Below are 19,747 nucleotides of genomic sequence, written 5' to 3'. Positions count from 1 at the left end.
CTAAAGCTGCATCTTTGCATCCAACCTCCCTTCTGGTCTGAGATCATAACGACCTTGTAATTTCGTCTTTGCTTCTTCGCGTCCGTTTCAATTCCTTCCTTCGCTGTTCCGACAATCAACACGTCCATCGCTCCTCTTCATCCTCGCATACCTCTCCCTAGCATGCTGTAATCCGAGAAACTCTCTGTCGACTTCTGTCACTCACAACCTTCTAATCTCGCCTCTCACACACCATGTCGTCTCCGGCGTCCTTTGCTATGGACGTTGACGCGTCACAGTCACCAGCAAATCCCTTTCTCGACATACCGACGCGTCCTATGAGAGGTAATTTGATGACTTCCTGATGGCACCAACTCCTGCTGATGCCCTCGCAGTCAAGGTTCTTTACACGTTCGACAATGACAACAAGACGAATTGCCTCGCTCGCTTTCCCGACATCCTACACGTGCCCACCGTACCCATCGACGAGAACACACAGATCGGTGTCATCGAACTACGCACGTGTATTCGAGCCATCGTTTCGGCCAGTCCGGAACTCGTGTCGCGTCTCACCCAAGGAGACTTCACTATCTATGCCTACGACTACTCTGAGTATGAGACGCCACTGGTGGGCCAAGGAATGCTGTCGTCCGTGCTTGCTGCCGCCTCACCCACCCCTACCGCCCCTGCATATCAATCCAAAACCATGATCACTGGTCGCGTTTGCAAGAATATAATGGGTCTTTTCTCGAACGGTGTCAAGGAGACGTTGGAAGTCAAACTGAGGCTGGTCCCAGTACCCAAGCCCGTCCAGGGTGACTTCCTCAAGAGCATGGAGATGTACCGTAACATCAACCCCGCCATGTCTGCTGGCTTCGATCCTAACGCCTGGTCTGCTTCCTTCTCACAATCTGGCCTTGCTCTCGGTGCTCCTTTCGAAGAAGGACTGACGCCTACCCAAACGAGACCAGAGACGACGGATCACGATATGATGTCTTACCAACGTCCACGACAAGGCTCCAACGCTAGCTTCCATGGTCAACCGTCCTTCTCCGGTCCGACTCCATCATACACTGGACCACCAAGCCGAGTCAATAGCCCCGCCATGAACCAATCTGGACCTCAAGCATACCCTTCCGAGAACATCCCCAGGCCCTCGTCAAGGATGTCAGTACAGAGTGATATACACCATGAACGCAGAGGATCTATGGCCGGACAAGAGCAGTATCAAGAGGAGGGACCAGCAAGAAAGAGAGTAAAGGTGACACAGGCCGACTGGCATGGCAAGTCTGCCTTTGGTGGCCCATCGGATTCACTACGCGTCACAGCCAGTACTGCAGCCTCTATTCGTGTACACAAGCCTGTCGCTATGCGCCCGGGTATAGTGGGCAACTCGCTGGAACCGCCACCCAGAGTCCCGACGCCAGTCCCACAGATCAATCTGCCTGGATCACGTAACAATGTCGGGAGCATGCTCCGCCGCGAATCATCTCTTGCCAGAGTACAGACCTACAATTCTCCTTACGACCCGACTCCCAGCTGTCTTGCTCCTCCATCTGAATCGGCTATGAGCTCGCCCGAGGATGCTGCGAACGACCACAATGGCATTACTCCTACCGAATTTCCATCGTCACCACCTCTTCTCCCTGAGCCTTCTAGTCCAGGGCTACCATCCTTCTCCAGGCCAGCTGATTCTGGTTACATGAGTTCTACATTCGAGTGTCATGACGATGACGAAGACCGATCTGTATGTGAAGAAGATATGCAAATTGCTGCACAATACAGACCTAGGATACAGGCGCCACCTTCTGGGCTTTCATTTATCGAGCAGACACCTGGACCCCCAGAGTTGCTGCCCACAAGGATGCAGATGGCACATACTGGCAAGATGGATGACGCCGCCGCAGCTCAGGCAGAGTTATCACGTAAGAAAGCTCGCAATGCCGTATTGGCTCAGAATTCTCGCAGAAACTCAGTCGCGTTACCACCCAAACCACAGTCTAATAAGCCAAGTATGGCAAGGTCAGCCTCGATGATTGTCAGATCCGATGCAGCGTCACCTGCGCCAACCGAGGTCAAGGCACCTCGTAGTGGCTCTGGAGCACAAAGAAAGAAGAACATTCAAGACAAACTTCAGAAGTCGATCGAAAATGGTGAGATGCCTCCTTTCTGTGGCCACTGCGGTGCTATTGAGACACCAACTTGGCGTCATTTGTTTGTCAAGACGGTCGAGGGATGTCCAGAAGAAGATATGGATCCTTTGGAGAATGAGACTGTGACCATCGGAGTGGAGGTGCTCGAGCGGGATTCTGAAACCCAGAAATCTATCAAGTATCGCATCATCAAATCGATGCGCAAGACCAAGGAGTCGCAAGATGCAACGGTGGGCTTCGATACCATGCAAGTTTGCAATCGTAAGTTGACCGAGTCCACACATCATGACACATACTAACAAGGCTAGCTTGCGGCCTCTGGTTCAATAAATTCAGAGTCATGAGACCTTCTGACAAATGGGTCAAGAAGCAAGCAACCAAGAGCAAGAAGCAACAGCGCAAGGTTATGCCACCCGCCGGTCCATCAGAGCCACAGTCTGATTACTTTGTTGATCAGCCTTCAGCATTGTACACTGATGCTGCTCAGCCTGAGGACGAAAGTAACGGCCGCTCGAGTGAAGAGCGCACGAGCGATGAACCTGTTCCAGCAGTCGCTCGTCCAAGAGCAAACAGTGTGCAGCCTCAGCCCAAGCGTGACGAGAACGAAAGGCAGTGGACCGGTCCTGAACTGGACGCGGCTTTGCATCGTGCAATCCAGAGTAGTCCCGCTCGATTTGTTGGCTCACAAGAGAGTCCTATCGAAGTCGAGGCAGATCTGACCCCTAAACCGACACGCCGCTTGCTGTTCCCATCTCCACGTGAGCGAAACGGTCAGATGAAGACACTTGATGATCTGGCCCTTCCAGGTTCAAAGCCGCCGTCGAGTACTATCATCGAGATGGCGTTCGTCGAGGAACCAAACAAAGAGAACCGCCCGCCCCAAGATCAAGAGGATGATGACCTTGCACATCTTTTTGAATGTTCGCCCAACGTCTTCAAGACACCTCGCAAGACTCCCGAGAAGAACGTTACTAATTCAGATACACTGCTCAAAACTCCGACACCTTCGCGCTCTTCCCTTCGGACTGTGGCACGCAACACACGTACGCCTAGCGGCAACCAAGGCTCGACGTTCCTGCCCACCTTTAGCTCGGCTGAGGCTAAGAACCTCTTCCCGACAACTCCATCGAAGTGGGCAAACTTGTCGTCCCCATCTAGAAATCAGATGACGCCTTTCACTCGTCAGCTGACGCAGCTGTTGAGCGACGCACATCACGAGGCGCCGTTCTTAAGTCCTGGTCGCCAGTTCGACTTTTCGGATGCCATGCCTACCTTCATGACGCCTGGAAGATCTCTCGATTTCAACTTCGATGAGTTCGATATGATGAACGTCGACATGGGTGCTCCTGTCACTAGCAATCCTACTGATAACAACGCCATTACGGCAGTCACTGATGCAACTACCGCTCTGCATGCAACAACATCTGGGGAGGTCTCTACTGAACACGCAAACACTACTGCTACTACCACATGATGAGCTTATGATATTATTGTTTACTGTACGAACATTGGAACCGAGGAAAGGAAGGGGATACATTCAGGGATTGGCACACTATGGATCGATACATGGGTTGTAACAATACGGACGGATTATTGCTATGTGTAGGAGCATCACATTGGGAATGGATGGTTAGCATAGAAGTAGTATCAGAACATAGCATCGCGCAACATCGCATGTTTCAACAATTCCAGTATCCTCTCTTTCTCCCACAAACCCTCATTTGGGTCTCGTGTCTTTCAGAAGCCGTGTCGATTTCGTTTCGCCTGCCAGCCTGTGTCAGGGTCACCCTATAAACAATGCTTGTCACGAACAAATTGTGTCTAGCACGGCAGGAAGGGGTACAATTCGACAAAAAAAAAAGGCTACTTATGGACTTCAAACTACCTGTTTGTTGGCAAAGACGTTTGGAGACCATCTGAGAGGTACTGGATGAGATACTCTCAATAACAATATCTATTCAGCTTTTTCCCAGAAGCCTGGCTGTAACCCAATTAGACTTGACTCAGCATCTCAGAAAAAGCCAATCAAATGGCTACTGAGACGAGATGAGGTCGTTCGAGCTCCGAAGCATATCAGATAGCAGCATATAGCAGAAGACTATCCATAACATGCACTAAAATGCACCGCATGATACATGCTGCTGCCGAGTGCAAGGCATTCGTTGTGCGAGATATATTAATAGCGATATATTATAGTAGACCTACAATCATCACATCAAATGGGGTTGTGGTCTAGTGGTATGACATCTTCTTAGCATTGCTTCTTGTAAGCAGTTCTGAGTTGGAGAAGGTTCTGGGTTCGATTCCCAGCTACTCCACATTGATCTTTTGCTTTTTGCTCTGCTTTGCAAAGCTCACGGGTTTTGTCGTCTTTTTTTGTGCCTCCATTGTCAAGAGTGGTATTCTTGATCCTCTGTCACGAGCTGACCGAGATTAGTTCGCATCTTTTTGAGCGGCAGCATATGGAGTGAAATTCGATTCGAAGCCTAACAAGCAATTATCGATGACAGACAGAGGGCCAACCAGCAACATTTATCTTTGCACGAGGATACTTCTTGAGGAGACTGTCAACTTCACTCACAATCTGCCAAAATATCCACCGCAGCCTTCTCTGCCAATGCATAAATCGTACTTGTCGGATTGCCATTAACTTCCATAGGGATAACACTCGCATCCACGATTCTCAAACCCTTCGTTCCATACACTCTAAACTTTGTATCGACCACACCGCCCCAATCGCGTCTTCTCATGCCTGCAGAACCTACTGCATGCCAGACGGGTGCGAGTGCGGAGCCAAAGTAGGCTGTATATTGGGCGAGCGAGGCATTGAAAGGCAGAAGAGTGTACCCGGGCAGGAGTTCGGTGCCGGCAGCGGGGCCTAGGGCGGCTTGGACAGGAGAAGAAGAGTAAATGCGGCGGAGGAAAAGGAACAAGCGTTGTGCGACCATGATGTCCCAAGGTAGTTGCATGAAGTTGGGGTTTAGAAGTGGTTTGGAGGGGTCGGAAGACGACTGTCACAATTGTCAGATTTTGAAGTTTGGCTGAGTGATTTGGAGAATAGGAGAGCTGCTTACATGGATATTGCCTGTCGATAGAGGTAAGGTAACCCAACAATTTCCTCCATAGGGCTGGAGTTGCATTGAACCAATTGCGACGTTTTTCTGGAAGAACAAGTTTGCTCTAGTGAGAAGGATCTGCTCTTGTGCTTGCACGGAGATGGCACCATTACTTGCTTCTGAAAGTGTGCGAGCGTATGAGGGTATGTCTTTGTATAGTTGTGCGGCAACGGCATCGAGTTCGTCACCGAAAAGGTCGGCAGCTGTCACGGAGCCTTCCATGGGATTGGAGTTGTACATTACGGTCAGTGATTTCATGGTAATTTTGGGGTTGTGGATGACACCGATTAGCCATTGATCCTGGACATGAGCTCCTACACCGGGAAGATCGACTTTGGGCGTGATTGATAAGTTGCGCAGGATGCTGTGTTGTGTCACGTTAGTATGTACTTCCACGCACGAGTTTTGTGCTAAGGTTTATGGATGCAAAATTCACTTACGATGGATTGCCGATGCCAGATTGCTCGAGGAGACCAGGGGTTCTGTATGTGCCAGCGGAAAGAATGACTTCTTGCTTAGATTGGAGAAATTGTCTTTCTCCAGAAGGCAAGATCACATTGACACCTTTGGCCATGACTTGTCCTTTCGGTCCATGATGGCCATTACCACTGTCCAAATCGATGTTCAGAGCAGTTGTGTTGGTGAAAGCGTGCAGATTGGCTCGACCCATGACAGGCAGATAGTACGACCTAGCCGAATCCTGTCTGATCTGCAGGACAGTGTCTTTCTCAATTGGCCAAAAGCCGAGACCGCTGTTATTGCCCGTATTCAGATCAATGTTCCACTGGAGCCCTAGCGATTGCCAGGTTGTGTTGACTGCATGTCCAAATTGTCCTGGATTGAGATCGTTTCCCCAGCCAACTTTGACTGGACCAACGAAGCCGTGTACACTGGGTTCATAAGCTGTCTCTGCGAGTGCACGTGGATCAGTGGGCAATTGTAGATGCTCGCTTTTCTTGAAGTAAGGAAGCAGGCTATCCCATGTCAGGCCGGGATTACCCAGCAATGACCAAGAGTCAACTTCATCAGAGGTTGGACGGAGGTATACCATGCCTGTATAGGCGTCAGGAAATACTCAATGCCTGCAAGAAACTTACATACCGTTAATGGTACTTGTGCCACCAACATCTCTACCAGCGTGGTATTGCAATGTCGAATTGTTGGCATAGATCTGAGGTACAGTAGTATAGTTCCAGTCAAGCTCAGTGCCCCATGCAGGCCCAGCAGGGTCGGGTGTGTAAACTCGAGGGTCGTTAAATACAGTGGGTCCAGCTTCAACCAGAGCAACAGAGATGGATGGGTTTGCTGACAAGCGGTTGGCAAGCACGCAGCCAGCTGTTCCACCACCGACGATGATATAGTCATATTGAAAAGAGTTGACCACTGGACTTGCAAAAGCTGTGGTAGAGAGAGCAGATAGGTATACGACCCACGAAAAAGTCATGATGAAAGCAAGAGTGAGCAGCCGTGCTGATCAGACGAACACTTACACAGCAGACCTCCCAGAATATATAACCATATAAATAAGCTCTTTTGGTGTTGTAAGCACAGGGGTGCAATCCTTCTCTGCAGGTGTATAGCACATACGAATCGGAGGAGACACGCAACCGAGGGGGCTGAATCATGCTAGAATGTGCACTCGCTAGGTCTGCATGTATCAATCCAAAATTTATAAACTCACCAGCAGATACTCCCAGGCTGATGTGTTGTCTTTGGCCTTAGCGAAGGGGCTACATTTTAGCTGCGTCTGGGCTTGAGCTAGAGCTTCATGCAGCAGTCCTCAGCCTTCGTGTAACATAAGCCTGCATAGTCCTGACAATATGTATTGGTCAGTTGTAGAATCCAGGCACCGGGTCGAGGGGTTTCTGCAATCCTCTGAAAAAGTTGGAGCTGATCATATCGGATGATTTTGCCATTGGGCTGTAAATGCATGGTGAGGGGTTATAGCAAGGATCTAGCATGGGATACTTTTAGCAAACCTTGCAGCAACGCATGACCTCCTACAGTCAAAGATCTAATACCGCATACAGTATCGAGGTCTCCGTGACGGCGCGATAGCTGTGACGATCCCTAAATATTCTTTATGGGGATCACTGTTGAATTCCTAGACAGTGTGGTGTTCAGCAGCGACGACGAGCGTTGGTCATCCATTACAGCATTCGACCTATCTGATACTGGTTGCCGTGAAAGCGCAGTCAAGCTTTGCGTATTTGACCGTCGTGTCGAATCGACAAATATTTGACTCGAGAGAAGACCCGAGAAGACGAAGACCCCGCAGCCCAGCGATGGCGACGGCGAGTACGAACGCGTGGCGCATCGATCTGACTGAATCGGACACCTGGAATAACATCGTCAAAGTATCGAGCCTCTGTCGAGGTGTCCTCATTACTCTCAGGTGCTGAAACCATTAGTTTCGCTCTCATACCGAGGCTTTGTCTGCCTGTGGTACGCGAAGGAATCGCGTCTGCAAGCGCCGCCCATCAGGCAACCTACGAGGCTGAGGCAGCACGACCGAATCATTCACTCCAAACAGGGGTTCTTAAATAACTTTTCATCTTTTCCGCGACCAAGTCAGACGTTCTTTTGCAATTGTATCATTTTCAGGTCGGTTCGACACGATGGCAGACGGTAGCACCAGCATTGCGGCACGAATTGCCGCTCTGAAATTGGATCAAGTTGGCCGTCAACCGACTGGAAAGGCAGGACCTCCAGCAGTACCAACCAAAAGGCCAGATCTTCCATCAAGACAACAGACGACTAATGTGCCACCTGTCGGCGCTCACGCATCTGCGGCCGATGCAGGCCGTGATATTGGGAATCAGCCAGCGGCAGGTGAAGTGGATGGAGAGGTTAAGCGTACGCCACCAGTGATGCCAAACCGACCAGTTAGAAGTGCTGCTCCCAAACTGCCACCAAGACAGCCATCCGGACCAGCACCGCAACTACCACCTAGGAGACCTTCGGAAACACCCTCAAACATGTCTGGAAGGCCAGGAATCGATAGAAAACAATCTAGCGAATCTGTGGTGTCAACTAGATCCTCTACATCAACAGCATCTACTCGAACTGGTATAAGCTCGGCAACGAGCAATTCTGGACCGCTTTTTACAATCCGAGCACCTTCTTTTGATGCATCGACCTTGCCCCCTTTGGCTCCTAAGCGGACGCCTAACTTGCCAGAGCGAGGTCCTGTGCTGCAACAGACCAAGTCTTCGCCGACTTTACAGGAGCCTGCGAGACCGCAACTGCCTTCTAGACCTCCACTGCCTTCGAGAAATCCATCTTCTTCTCCAGGGGTGACGGACCAAGGTACCATCAAACCTGCAGCTCCAAAGAGGTCTGCATTGACAATGGGCTTCAATTCTGCCTCAAAGGCGCCTGATGTGCCGACTGCACGACCCGAGGCCGCCGCACCACCGCCAATTCCTGCTTCATCTCGACCCGACCTTTCCAAGTTGATGGCGTCAAAACCGAACGTTGCTGCGAGTGGAACCACAAATGGCGCAGCAGCAACAGCAGCAGCAACTTCAGCCACACCAGACCAAGGATCTTGCCTAAAGTGTCGAGACTTCTCAGTCGTCGACGCCCATGCTGCGCGCTTCCCACGACAGTCGATTCCATCACAAGATCTGGGATGGCTTGCGCAATCACTTACATCCCCTTTCCCATCGCTGACTGACAAAGCTCGAGCGATCTTCGTCTGGTTGCATCACAATATTGACTATAACACTCACGCATTGTTCACCAACACTGTCAAGGGGTCAACTCCGGCCTCGACATTGGCTACTGGTCTTGCAGTCTGTGAGGGATATGCTGGTTTATTTACTGCACTTGCCTCGAAAGCTGGACTGGAGAGTATGGTCGTTGGTGGCCATGGAAAAGGCCTTGGTTACGAAGCCGTAGCGCCTGGAGCACCACTACCTCCAGAAGATGCAACCGGCCATGCCTGGAACGTCGTCAAAATTGATAACGGTCAATGGAAGCTGATCGACCCTTGCTGGGGAGCGGGCCATGTCAACGGATGGGGCCAACCTTACAAAAGGCACTTCAGTCCCATACATTTCGTTGGCAGCAATGAGGAATTTGGACGCAGTCATTTCCCAAGCAACAAGAACCAATTTTACAGGAGCGATGGCAGACATACAATCACGTGGGCAGAGTATCTGTTAGGTGACACAAATGGCCAGACTCCAGTGCAGACTTTTGGAAATATGACAACAGACGAAGGCATCGACTCCCACTCTGTTTCACCTAGAATCAAGCAGATTTCGGTCAATGATCCACAGCCTTATGTGCGCTTCCAGTTCAACAAAGTATGCACTCACTGGGACAATGAGCGAAACGGGCAGGGCAAGCACTTTCTGTACATCGTCTTCCTGCCTGAGGCAAATGGCAGACCAGCGCGCGAGGTCCCGCTGCAGACCAATGGGTATTTCTGGTGGGTCGATGTGCGTCCCAGCGAGCTTGGACAGCCTGGCCAGGAGATCAAGTTGGGTACAGTAACGAAATGGAAGGGCCGTGATGGCAGAGGAATGGTCGCGAGCGATTACAACAAGCAGGGTGGATTCTCATGTGAATATTCTTTTGCTGCCATATGGAACCTTGTTTGATCAGCGTAGATACCCCAAGAGTTATTCAGACCCCTTTCTCTTTCTCTCTGATCACGGGCTTATGTGTGAACACGACAGCGAAGAAGCAAAGAAACCAGAATATTTGTTTATTGAAGACGATCATAGCTGTATATCGGCTGTTCGTTGAATGTTTTGAGACATGGTCTCCTGCTCGTCGACTCGATGCGGAGGTAAATCGCTAGTGGATCGTTCTTTCTCGTGCCGAGTCTCATCATGCAGATGTTTGTGTCATTTTTTTCGTCGTTATGGAAGGTGATTGACATGAGGCGGCTATTGTGCTTGGGGCGAGATCAAGACGACCGAGTCTCCTGTGGATGGTGTAAGCTGAAAGGGTTCATTTTCGTTAGTTGTTAGTTCCAAGTCTGTACCTCTGACGAACAGCATCTCGGACTGCTTCTTGAGCGTCTGCGATGAGTGTTAGTGGGCCCTTCCAAGAATTGAGATACAACGTAGCCTACCCTCACGCTCTCAGTTTCATCATCCTCGTCAATAACGTAGATTGTCTCCTCGACCTCTCCAAGGACCAGGTTGCAATGGCTGTCGTATGCCTGTCCACCGTGTTAGTATATATGATTGTCGACGTCCAGATAGAGAAGGCCACTCGTACGTGAAGTCTGCCTTGCAGTTCGCGATCACCGCGCAATTTGACAAAGACGATCTCGTTGAGTGAAAGGCGCACAAGATCCAGTGGCTCGTTCACCGGGTTGGCGGTGCTGTCTTCAACATCGGCCATCTGCGCATCAAGGTTGTGTGGTTTTTAGTGCTTGATTGCTCTGCGCTTCTGACGACGATGGTGATGTCGCGAAGCTGCAATTGCCAAGAATGAGTGCTTGGCACTTCGCGACTTCCGCTGGCGCTCGTCCCTTGCGTTGATCCACCGGGGAAGGTTCGAGCCGCACTGCTAGCTCCACATGGCGCGAAACGGCCGAGTAATGAGGTCGCTTGCGAGGCTGAGCTCGTCTTTCGAGCTGAAGCCTTTCTTCTTCTATTCTTCATCTCAGGGATACATCGTAAACCACCATGCTTGCCTTCATACTGCGAGAAATCTGTTTACAGGATGTGGAAGCTACAGCTCTGGACGGTCTCTTGAATATACAAGTCTGAAGTACATTATTTGGAAATCCGTTTCCCTCGATCATGGCCCTGCAGGATCATACAGACCCCCAGATCAGCCTAAATATCAGGAGCTTAATGGAGGGCGCAGAGGCTTCGATGATCTTTACGAAGATATCCAAAGCTCATTGTTACGCAAAGACTATCATGGACTGACCAAGGTATTTCGTGCTGCAGGTGATAACGGTCTGGACTTCATCGATAGCCTACCAGAAAACACCTTTACTGAAATTCTGGCTCATTTGGAACCCAAGAACAACCTAAGCAAAACACTGATACCATACTCTCGACTCAGTTCTGCTACGGTCCAACAGTTGCACCTGCCATCGTCATACCAAGTAATTAGGCGCTACCTTCTCGACGCAGTCCAAATACTCGACCAGCGCAGGAAATCTGGCAGAAGCCTGAGTGTCGTTGATTACAGTATCATACTTGGCTTTGCGCGCTGGCTTGGTCTGAAAAACATTGCTGTCACCTTCTGGAAATTGATGCAAGCCGAAAATGTTGTACCAGATCTCAGGTGCTACAACAACTTTCTGGGTGCTATCGTCTCGAACCTCCGTCACGATCCAGATGCTAGACAGAACCGCCGAGTGACCAGTTTCGGAATTCAAGCGCGCCGTAAGCCCAATCTTAGCCTAAGGTTCGCTGCCTATCATGTAGGCATTGGAGGCATCAAAGACAGTGCATTGCAACTTCACCGCGAGATGCTGAAGAGCGAGATTGTGCCAGACGAAGAAACGTTTCGTCTTCTGATCCTGGGTGTTGGCCGTGAAGGGGATCTCGATACTGTCAAGAAGCTCTTGAGGCAAGTGTGGAGAATCGACGTTGATGCTATCGTTGATGGTCTGGAGGAAGAACATTCGAGTTATGAGCTTGATGTCTTACCGACATCTCCTCTTCACCCTACGCCTTTCTTGGTATATGCCGTCGCACACGTTTTCAGTATCAACAACGAGATCCCAGCCGCTCTGAAGCTTGTCGACCATATATCGCAGACCTACAACGTCAAGGTTTTCGACTACGTCTGGCATGAGTTGCTGAACTGGACCTTTGTACTTTCACTCCCTCGCCAAGCATCGAAGAATGAACAAGTCCTCCTACCGAAAGCCAGTGTACAAAAGCTTTGGGAAGTTATGCGAAACGAACCTTACAACGTGCGCCCGACAATGGACATGTACAACAAACTGATCAAAAGCCTCTTCCGCCAACAAAAGACCCGAGATATGTGGCATTACATGTGCGAAGCGTTACCATTGTACGAGGCGATACGCAAGGAGACTCGATATCTGAACAAGACCCTAAATCGAGTGCTCAAGTTGTCGCAGCCAGTTGGAACGCTCCAGCAGAAGTACAACCGCAGTAGACTCAACGAAAAAGCTTCGCGCCTGTTCCTCAAGCGCTGGGTGCGTCTCCTGCTAGGGAGCATGCGGTCATGGCGTAGAATTGATTGCAGTCTTCACTGGAGTACTAGAGTCATACCCAAGGTGATTCTCGCGTGGCAGGATTTCATGCCTAGCAATGTGTGGTACGACATTGATGCAGGCAGAGTGAGCATAGTCTTCCGTGCGAACGAGGAGAAAAAAACATATCAAGGAAGAATTATGAAGGCAATGGACACGAACGATAGGCTCGCGAGCAAATACAACCGTCTGCCAGGACAAGATGGTAATCGCTATGTGTTAACACGCCGTCAAAACAGAGCGGTGGTCAAACGCGGAAGTGTGCCTACGGTAAGATCAGGTCGAGTAAGGTTTAGCAGACTGACAAGGAAACTGAGCAGACGGGACGGATGCTAGCACGATATGGATGCAAGATTGAGAGATGATTTGTGACTGGAAAATTCAGATATATAGCATGGGTAGCTAGTTATGCTTTATGAGGTATGATTAATGAGTCGGGCTTCTGAGATGTGAACAGATTCAAAACAATTGCACTGGCGCTTTTGAGATGGCTTGTTGGACCAGTTGATCCGGCACGCCTTAGAAAAGAACCCCACACACAGGCGGGGTTGGGTTCTCGACTTCTTGGCTAGTGTGGCAGTGACCTCCCAGTGGTCGAGGCCTCCCACGTCAAGCCTGTTTCGCCGTCGGCGTTGGGGTATGCGACTGAATGCGACAATGAAAGCGATGTCTGTCCAGCACAAGATATAGAAGTAGACAGGCTTTATTGGAGGGATTTGGGCAAGGGCAACGCAATGAACTATATGCCGTAACCTAAAAAGGACAGGAGAGCTGAGGGTGACATTCTGTCTAAAAAAAGGCTTGCGCAAGCGTTCAACGTCACCAAGCCCAAGCCACGATTAAGACAAGACCCTCATTGTTTCCCTGTTGGAGCCGCGTCGGCAACATTCAATCGCTTTGTTCTCTTGCCTCCTGCAAACAAGAAAGAACATGTCCTCATGACCTGCTATGAAGAACCACACCTAACGACTCTCTCGCTCATTTTCTACTGTCCACCAAAATGGCGGGCCACGACGACCACTCCGACGACTTGGGCGGTGTTCGGAGGAGACACTCTGCCCACTATGACCATAACGACATTGACATAATCCATGCCCGTCACGATGCCGACCGCTCTCAGCCCAGCCCTTCGACATCTGGTACCGATATCCCTACACACACCGTTCGCGACTCTGGCGAGTCACCTTCTCGAGTGCGATTCTCGTTGCAAGAGCAGAGACCAGATACCTCGTCGCGAGGGAAAAAGAGGAAGAGTGATGAGGACACAAGGCCCAATCTTTCCGTGGACACTAATGTGGCAGCTGCACATTCGCCTGTCCGCTCGGCCATGGCGTCTTCGTCAAGCAACTCTCGTCCCAAGATGTCGCCTTTGTCACCCCAGACGAGAGCGCGAGGCTACTCGCTCCGTAGTTCGCTCTTTCAGCGCAACATGCATGACCGCTCTGTCAACTCTCCTGCTTCGTCGTCCTCTGTAATCGAGATGGCTCCGATCGGCTCATCGGACCAGCATGAATCCTCTCATACCCCGGTCACTCCTCGTTCGGGCAAGAAGAGCATGGATACTGTAGTCGAAGTTGCTCAGATGAACGACGACGATGATCGTGATCTGGAAGAACAAGACGTCAAGCTTGCTACATTTGAACAACGTCAGGGCGTGCAAGGCATAGGAGCCCTGCCGCACTACCAATCCTGGATACAACAGCACACCGCTCGCAACAAAACTTGGCGATCTGTTAAGGCTGGATATAACAAAGCTAGAAAATTTGTCTTGCGCATCCAAGAGATCCCACCAACAAAAGATGGCAGACATATTGACCTGGACGCTTCTCGAAAGACTACGCTGCTCGACGAACGAACCGGCAAACCATATATCATGAACCACATTCGTTCCAGTCGATACACCGCTTGGAACTTTGTGCCTCGTCAACTGTTCGCTCAATTCTCTAAACTCGCCAATTTCTATTTCCTTTGTATTTCGATTTTGCAAATGATACCCGGTCTTAGTACCACAGGATGTGAGTATCAATATGCATTTGTGTTCTGACAATCCTAGTAACATTGCTACAGCGTACACCACGATTATTCCCTTACTATTTTTTGTTGCTCTATCTATGGGTAAAGAAGGCTATGACGATCTTCGGCGTTATCGCTTGGATAAAACAGAGAACAATCGCGAAGCTTCTGTTCTACACGCATACCAGCCAGTACCAACATCTGAATCCCAAGTTGAAGAGGGCAACGCCCCCACCGGAGGCCCGCTCCATTGGGCAAAGACAAAGTGGCAGAACCTTCAGGTCGGCGACATTATCAAACTCGAGAGAGATGAATCTGTTCCTGCCGATCTGGTTTTACTGAGCTCGAAAGGCGACAATGGCATCGCATACATCGAAACAATGGCCTTGGATGGAGAAACCAATCTCAAGAGCAAACAGGCTCCAGTGAACCTGGCTAAAAATTGCAGTACGCCAGAGAACATTGCTGTTTGTGATGCTCACTTCGTTGTCGAGGATCCAAATATCGATCTGTACAACTTCGAAGGCAAAGTGACAATCAAAGGCGAAACGGCACCCTTGACCAACAATGAAATCATCTACCGAGGCAGCATTTTGAGAAACACTCCTGAGGCTTATGGAATGGTCATCTACAGTGGTGAGGAGTGCAAAATCCGAATGAACTCCAACAAGAACCCTCGTATCAAGGCTCCAGCTCTACAGGCTATCGTCAACAAAGTCGTTATCGTCATTGTTATCTTCGTCATCCTCCTGGCGATCTTCAACACAGTGGCATATCAGGTCTGGCGTAGCGGTACAGAAGTCCACTCATGGTACCTTATCAACGCCAGAGTCGCCTTTTTCCCAGTCCTAACCAGTTTTATCATCATGTTCAATACGATGATCCCGCTCTCACTCTACGTATCTATGGAGATTGTAAAAGTTTGGCAGATGCTTCTGCTCAACGACATCGACATGTACGATGAAGTTACCGACACACCCTTCGAGGCCCGGACATCCACCATCAACGAAGAGCTGGGTCAGGTCAGCTATGTCTTTTCTGACAAGACTGGAACCTTAACAGACAACGTGATGAAGTTTCGCAAACTCAGTGTCGCCGGTACGGCCTGGCTGCACGACGTCGATTTGCAGGATAAGCAAGACGAATCTGACATGCTTATCCACAAGAAAAGAAGCCGCAAGAGCAAGGGAAAGAAGCCGGTTCGCAAGTCGACCACCTCTATTATGACATCCACGCATAAGTTTGACGGCGCAGATGACCAGATCGAGTTCAGCGAACATGGTCGTAAGTCGACTTCACAATGGACTTCATCTGCAAGACCCGGAAAGGCTCAGCCTGAGCTCAGTACAAAGACCATGATTCGCTACATCCAACGAAAGCCGTTCACGCTGTTTGCAAAGAAAGCTCGTATGCTCCTGTTGTCTATGGCGTTGTGTCATACATGCCTGCCCGAGACACAGGAGGATGGCGAGGTAGACTTCCAAGCATCTTCGCCCGACGAGCTTGCCCTCGTAAGAGCAGCACAGGAGCTCGGATATCTGGCTGTAAACCGAGAATCTGCCATCTTGACCATCAAGACCTATCCCAATGGCATGAACCAGGAGCCCGTTTCAGAGCAATATGAGATCCTGGATGTCATCGAATTCTCCAGCAAGCGAAAGCGAATGTCTATTACCGTTCGCTTCCCCGATGGACGTGTCTGTGTGATTTGCAAAGGAGCTGATACCATTGTCATGCAACGCCTCAAGCTCGCTTCTTTGGCAAATCAGAAAATGGTCGAAATTGAAAAGCGGACGAGCATGCGTAAAAGCTTGGAAGCACAAGAAGCTATTCGTCGGAGGAGCGAACAGCATGAGCGTTCGAGCTTCGCACGGCCCAGCTTTTCGAGACCAAGCTTCTCAATGTCAATCGGTCGACCTAGTATAGGCGGTATTCCTCGTACCAGCATAGGAAATGCTAGATTGCAGCCTATTCGTGACGAGCTTAACCACTGGCTCAAAGAACGCGAGAGCGAGGTCAATGTGTCGAATGATGAGGAGACGAGTGTTCATTACACTCCACGACCCTCAACTCATATGCAGGGTCGACACTCACTTGCTCCCTCCGAAGCCCGTAGCTCGCTACAGTACGATGATTTCGACCAAGATGAGCTTGTTGAAGAGTCGCTTGTCACGGATGAAGCTACAGTACTTGAACGCTGCTTCCAACACATCAACGACTTTGCCACTGAGGGTCTTCGTACTTTGCTGTATGGCTACCGTTTCCTTGACGAGCAAGAGTACTTGGGGTGGAAGAAGGTGTACCACGACGCCACAACAAGTCTCGTGAATCGTCAACAAATGATTGAGGACGCAGGCGAGATTATTGAAAGAGATCTTGATCTTGGCGGCGCCACTGCCATTGAGGATAAGCTCCAGAAAGGCGTACCAGAAGCCATTGATAAACTCCGACGTGCCAACATCAAGATGTGGATGTTAACAGGAGACAAGAGAGAGACCGCCATCAACATCGGTCATTCTTGTCGTCTTATCAAGGACTACTCAGCCGTCACAATCCTGGACCATGAGACTGGTCAAGTCGAGCAACGCATAGCGACTACCATTCTTGATATCAACAACAACAAGGTAGCGCACTCAGTCGTAGTCATTGATGGCCAGACACTGGCTCTGATTGAGGACGATGAGTACTTGCACAAGCTCTTCTTTGAGCTTGCAGTCCTTGCAGATTCAGTCATTTGTTGCCGTGCATCCCCAAGCCAAAAAGCAAGTCTTGTGTCGGCTGTGCGACGAAAAGTCAAGGATAGCATCACGCTAGCCATAGGAGACGGTGCGAATGATATTGCTATGATCCAAGAAGCACATGTCGGTATCGGTATCACCGGAAAAGAAGGCCTACAAGCAGCTCGCACCTCAGACTATTCGATTGCTCAGTTCCGCTTCCTTGTAAAGCTGCTCTTGGTTCATGGACACTGGAACTACATTCGTATTTGCAAATATACCGTCGGCACATTCTGGAAGGAATTCTTGTTCTATCTTACTCAGGCTTTATACCAGCGCTGGACTGGCTATACTGGTACATCGTTGTACGAGTCTTGGTCGCTTAGTATGTTCAACACGCTATTCACCAGTCTTCCGGTCATCTTCATTGGTGTGTTTGAGAAGGATCTTTTGCCTCAGACACTGATAGCGGTGCCTGAACTGTACACCAAAGGTCAGCGAAACGGAGGCTTCAACTTCAAGATATTCCTGGCTTGGATCTTCATGGCATCGAGCGAGGCGATTGTGATATTCTTTATCATGTTCGGACTATACGCTGAAGCCACCTTTACCAAGGACCAAGGACTGTACGCCATCGGATCTCTGACATTTACTGCTTGTGTCATCTTGATCTCGATGAAGCTGCAAGTCATAGAGAATCACAACAAGTCCATCATGGCTGTGATAGCCTGTGTGCTGTCTGTAGGTGGATGGTTCCTGTGGATGATCATCCTCGCCTCGATCTATGCTAATAACTACACCTACGATGTCAAAAACGGCTTCTTTGACAGATTCGGTGACAACTTGCTCTGGTGGCTCTGTCTGCTGTTAACCGTCGTAGCAACCATGTGGTTCGAGTTTGGAGTCAAGAGCTTGAAATCAGCATACTTTGCGACCGACGTGGATCTTTTCCAGATGTACGAGCGCGACCTCGAGATCCGCAAGCGATTCGAGGAAGCGGCTGCGATGGAATTGCAAGCGGGTTGGCATCACGGCACGAAGAAGTCGAGTTTCGAGCAGCAGCGCGAGGATGAAGCGCAAGCGATGCGCGAGAACGAGATTCAGGATCTTCTTGACAGACCACGAGTTATGGAAGAAGGAGGTGCAAAGGCAGGTGTGATGTTGGAAGAGCAGACAGTGTTTGTTGCGGACGGCCCTAAGAGAGCATCGACCGATATTCAAGAGATGCTGTCCCGGAGATTTGGATCGGTCAAGCAAGGAGGTATCGATATGGATAAGAAGTAAACATCTAGTTTTGTCTGGCTATGTGTCTTCGATAGTTATTCTATCTTTAGAGCCGTTGTCTCTGTACTTTTTTATCCAACGAATATGCATGTTCTTGATTACTTCCTGCAGGTGAGAGAAGTAGGAAACAAAATAGGTGTACAAGCGACGCATCACGGGAATAGCATGCATGAACGTTTTTGAAGGCGGAACATGGGTTGATCAGCACAGTGAAATGGTTCGTTCGAGTCGCCTGCAAGAAGAAAAGAAACATCACTTGCAGCGCTGTTCCTTCCTGTCGCGTGATTGGCACAAAGGCGGACCGTGCTCGGCAGATCCGGCATGGGCAATCGCAGATGAGCGACCCCGATGCCAAGGGCAACAAGCGCGTTGTACATGTGTGCTCACACCAGACAATGCATGAATGGGAGAACGGAAGGATGAGTGACGATATGTGTGTAAGCAAGCAGGGCAGGCAGGTAGGGCGTTTCCAGGTGGTTTGGCTGGGAGACGGTTGGAGTTGCCCACAACAGCCGCCGCGTTCTCGGTCGTCATTTGTTTCTGACCTATTTCTAATGAACGGTTGTTGATTTGGCTGTGGTTGAGACAGCGACATGGGACTGGAAGTTAGGTGGGCAGGGCAGGGCAAGGCCTCAGAAGATCAGCATTTCATGAGTCTTGCCTAGCCGGCGCGCCGCATGTGGCAACAAAGCAGGCTGACTGGGGAGGGAAACAATTAAGCTCCCGCGTTGGTCATGCTCTGAAAGGAAAGTGCGTGGGAATAGGAGACGACACTTCTTCCACGCAGCGAGGAATACTTTAATCGCATGATAGAGAGTGCGAGTAGGCATTCATATTGCAGAGTAAAAGAAGTGGCAGGGAGATTATAGGCGGAGAAGGGGCAAAATTGGTCTTTCTCTGGTGATTAAATTAAATGGATTGCAGTCGCGGCTTGGCTTGCCGAGCGTCACTCAGGTCGTCCGCGTCCGTCTCTGGCTGCTGGCTGCACCGTCTCAGTCTTCAACGGGCTCTCGACTCCTATCGAGTTTTCCCTCGTCCCCCTCCTCTCCCATCATCCATCATCTGTCATCAACAATCTCATCTCCATCGCCGCATGTTACGAACGACACGACTTTAGCTTGCATTGTATACACTTGCAGTTCTTAACCTCATCGCTTCCTCCCAGTCCGACTCGACCCCCGACACTCAATTCGCCCTCGGCCATCTCCGCTCTACGTCGTCGAGTCTCAGAGTCACCGCCGACTCCCTTACATCGAGGCTTCAGTCTATACAGCCATC

General features: G+C 50.1%; 6 protein-coding genes across 6 annotated transcripts; 4 read left to right on the top strand and 2 right to left on the bottom strand.

Moving 5' to 3' along the window:
* Positions 1 to 233: 233 nt before the first annotated feature.
* On the top strand, positions 234 to 3,606 carry M437DRAFT_62257 (uncharacterized protein; the record flags this gene model as incomplete). Its single annotated transcript, XM_041024040.1, has 3 exons — positions 234 to 324; positions 375 to 2,393; positions 2,441 to 3,606. The coding sequence occupies 3 exons, from the start codon at positions 234 to 236 to the stop codon at positions 3,604 to 3,606; spliced, it is 3,276 nt and encodes a 1,091-aa protein (XP_040884915.1).
* Positions 3,607 to 4,705: 1,099 nt separating this feature from the next.
* Positions 4,706 to 6,692, bottom strand: M437DRAFT_71670 (putative glucose oxidase; the record flags this gene model as incomplete). Its single annotated transcript, XM_041025713.1, has 4 exons — positions 4,706 to 5,143; positions 5,207 to 5,612; positions 5,689 to 6,301; positions 6,350 to 6,692. The coding sequence occupies 4 exons, from the start codon at positions 6,690 to 6,692 to the stop codon at positions 4,706 to 4,708; spliced, it is 1,800 nt and encodes a 599-aa protein (XP_040884914.1).
* A 1,174-nt stretch (positions 6,693 to 7,866) lies between these two features.
* On the top strand, positions 7,867 to 9,858 carry M437DRAFT_36653 (uncharacterized protein; the record flags this gene model as incomplete). Its single annotated transcript, XM_041019488.1, has 2 exons — positions 7,867 to 8,734; positions 8,780 to 9,858. The coding sequence occupies 2 exons, from the start codon at positions 7,867 to 7,869 to the stop codon at positions 9,856 to 9,858; spliced, it is 1,947 nt and encodes a 648-aa protein (XP_040884913.1).
* A 291-nt stretch (positions 9,859 to 10,149) lies between these two features.
* M437DRAFT_71668 (LSM-domain-containing protein) lies at positions 10,150 to 10,612 on the bottom strand (the record flags this gene model as incomplete). The annotated part of the gene is made up of 4 exons (XM_041025712.1): positions 10,150 to 10,187; positions 10,248 to 10,284; positions 10,338 to 10,427; positions 10,487 to 10,612. 4 exons carry the CDS (start codon positions 10,610 to 10,612, stop codon positions 10,150 to 10,152), a joined length of 291 nt encoding a protein of 96 aa, XP_040884912.1.
* A 685-nt stretch (positions 10,613 to 11,297) lies between these two features.
* On the top strand, positions 11,298 to 12,707 carry M437DRAFT_23003 (uncharacterized protein; the record flags this gene model as incomplete). Its single annotated transcript, XM_041019051.1, has 1 exon — positions 11,298 to 12,707. A coding segment is annotated over one exon (1,410 nt), but the record flags the coding sequence as incomplete, so codon positions are not given.
* A 1,330-nt stretch (positions 12,708 to 14,037) lies between these two features.
* On the top strand, positions 14,038 to 18,469 carry M437DRAFT_37746 (phospholipid-translocating P-type ATPase; the record flags this gene model as incomplete). Its single annotated transcript, XM_041019702.1, has 2 exons — positions 14,038 to 14,470; positions 14,523 to 18,469. 2 exons carry the CDS (start codon positions 14,038 to 14,040, stop codon positions 18,467 to 18,469), a joined length of 4,380 nt encoding a protein of 1,459 aa, XP_040884910.1.
* Positions 18,470 to 19,747: the final 1,278 nt, after the last annotated feature.

Source organism: Aureobasidium melanogenum (assembly GCF_000721775.1).
Source record: "Aureobasidium melanogenum CBS 110374 unplaced genomic scaffold scaffold_1, whole genome shotgun sequence".
NCBI lineage: Eukaryota > Fungi > Ascomycota > Dothideomycetes > Dothideales > Saccotheciaceae > Aureobasidium > Aureobasidium melanogenum.
The sequence above is the reverse complement of the archived record's forward strand: the minus strand, read 5'-3'. Positions and strand labels throughout refer to the sequence as shown.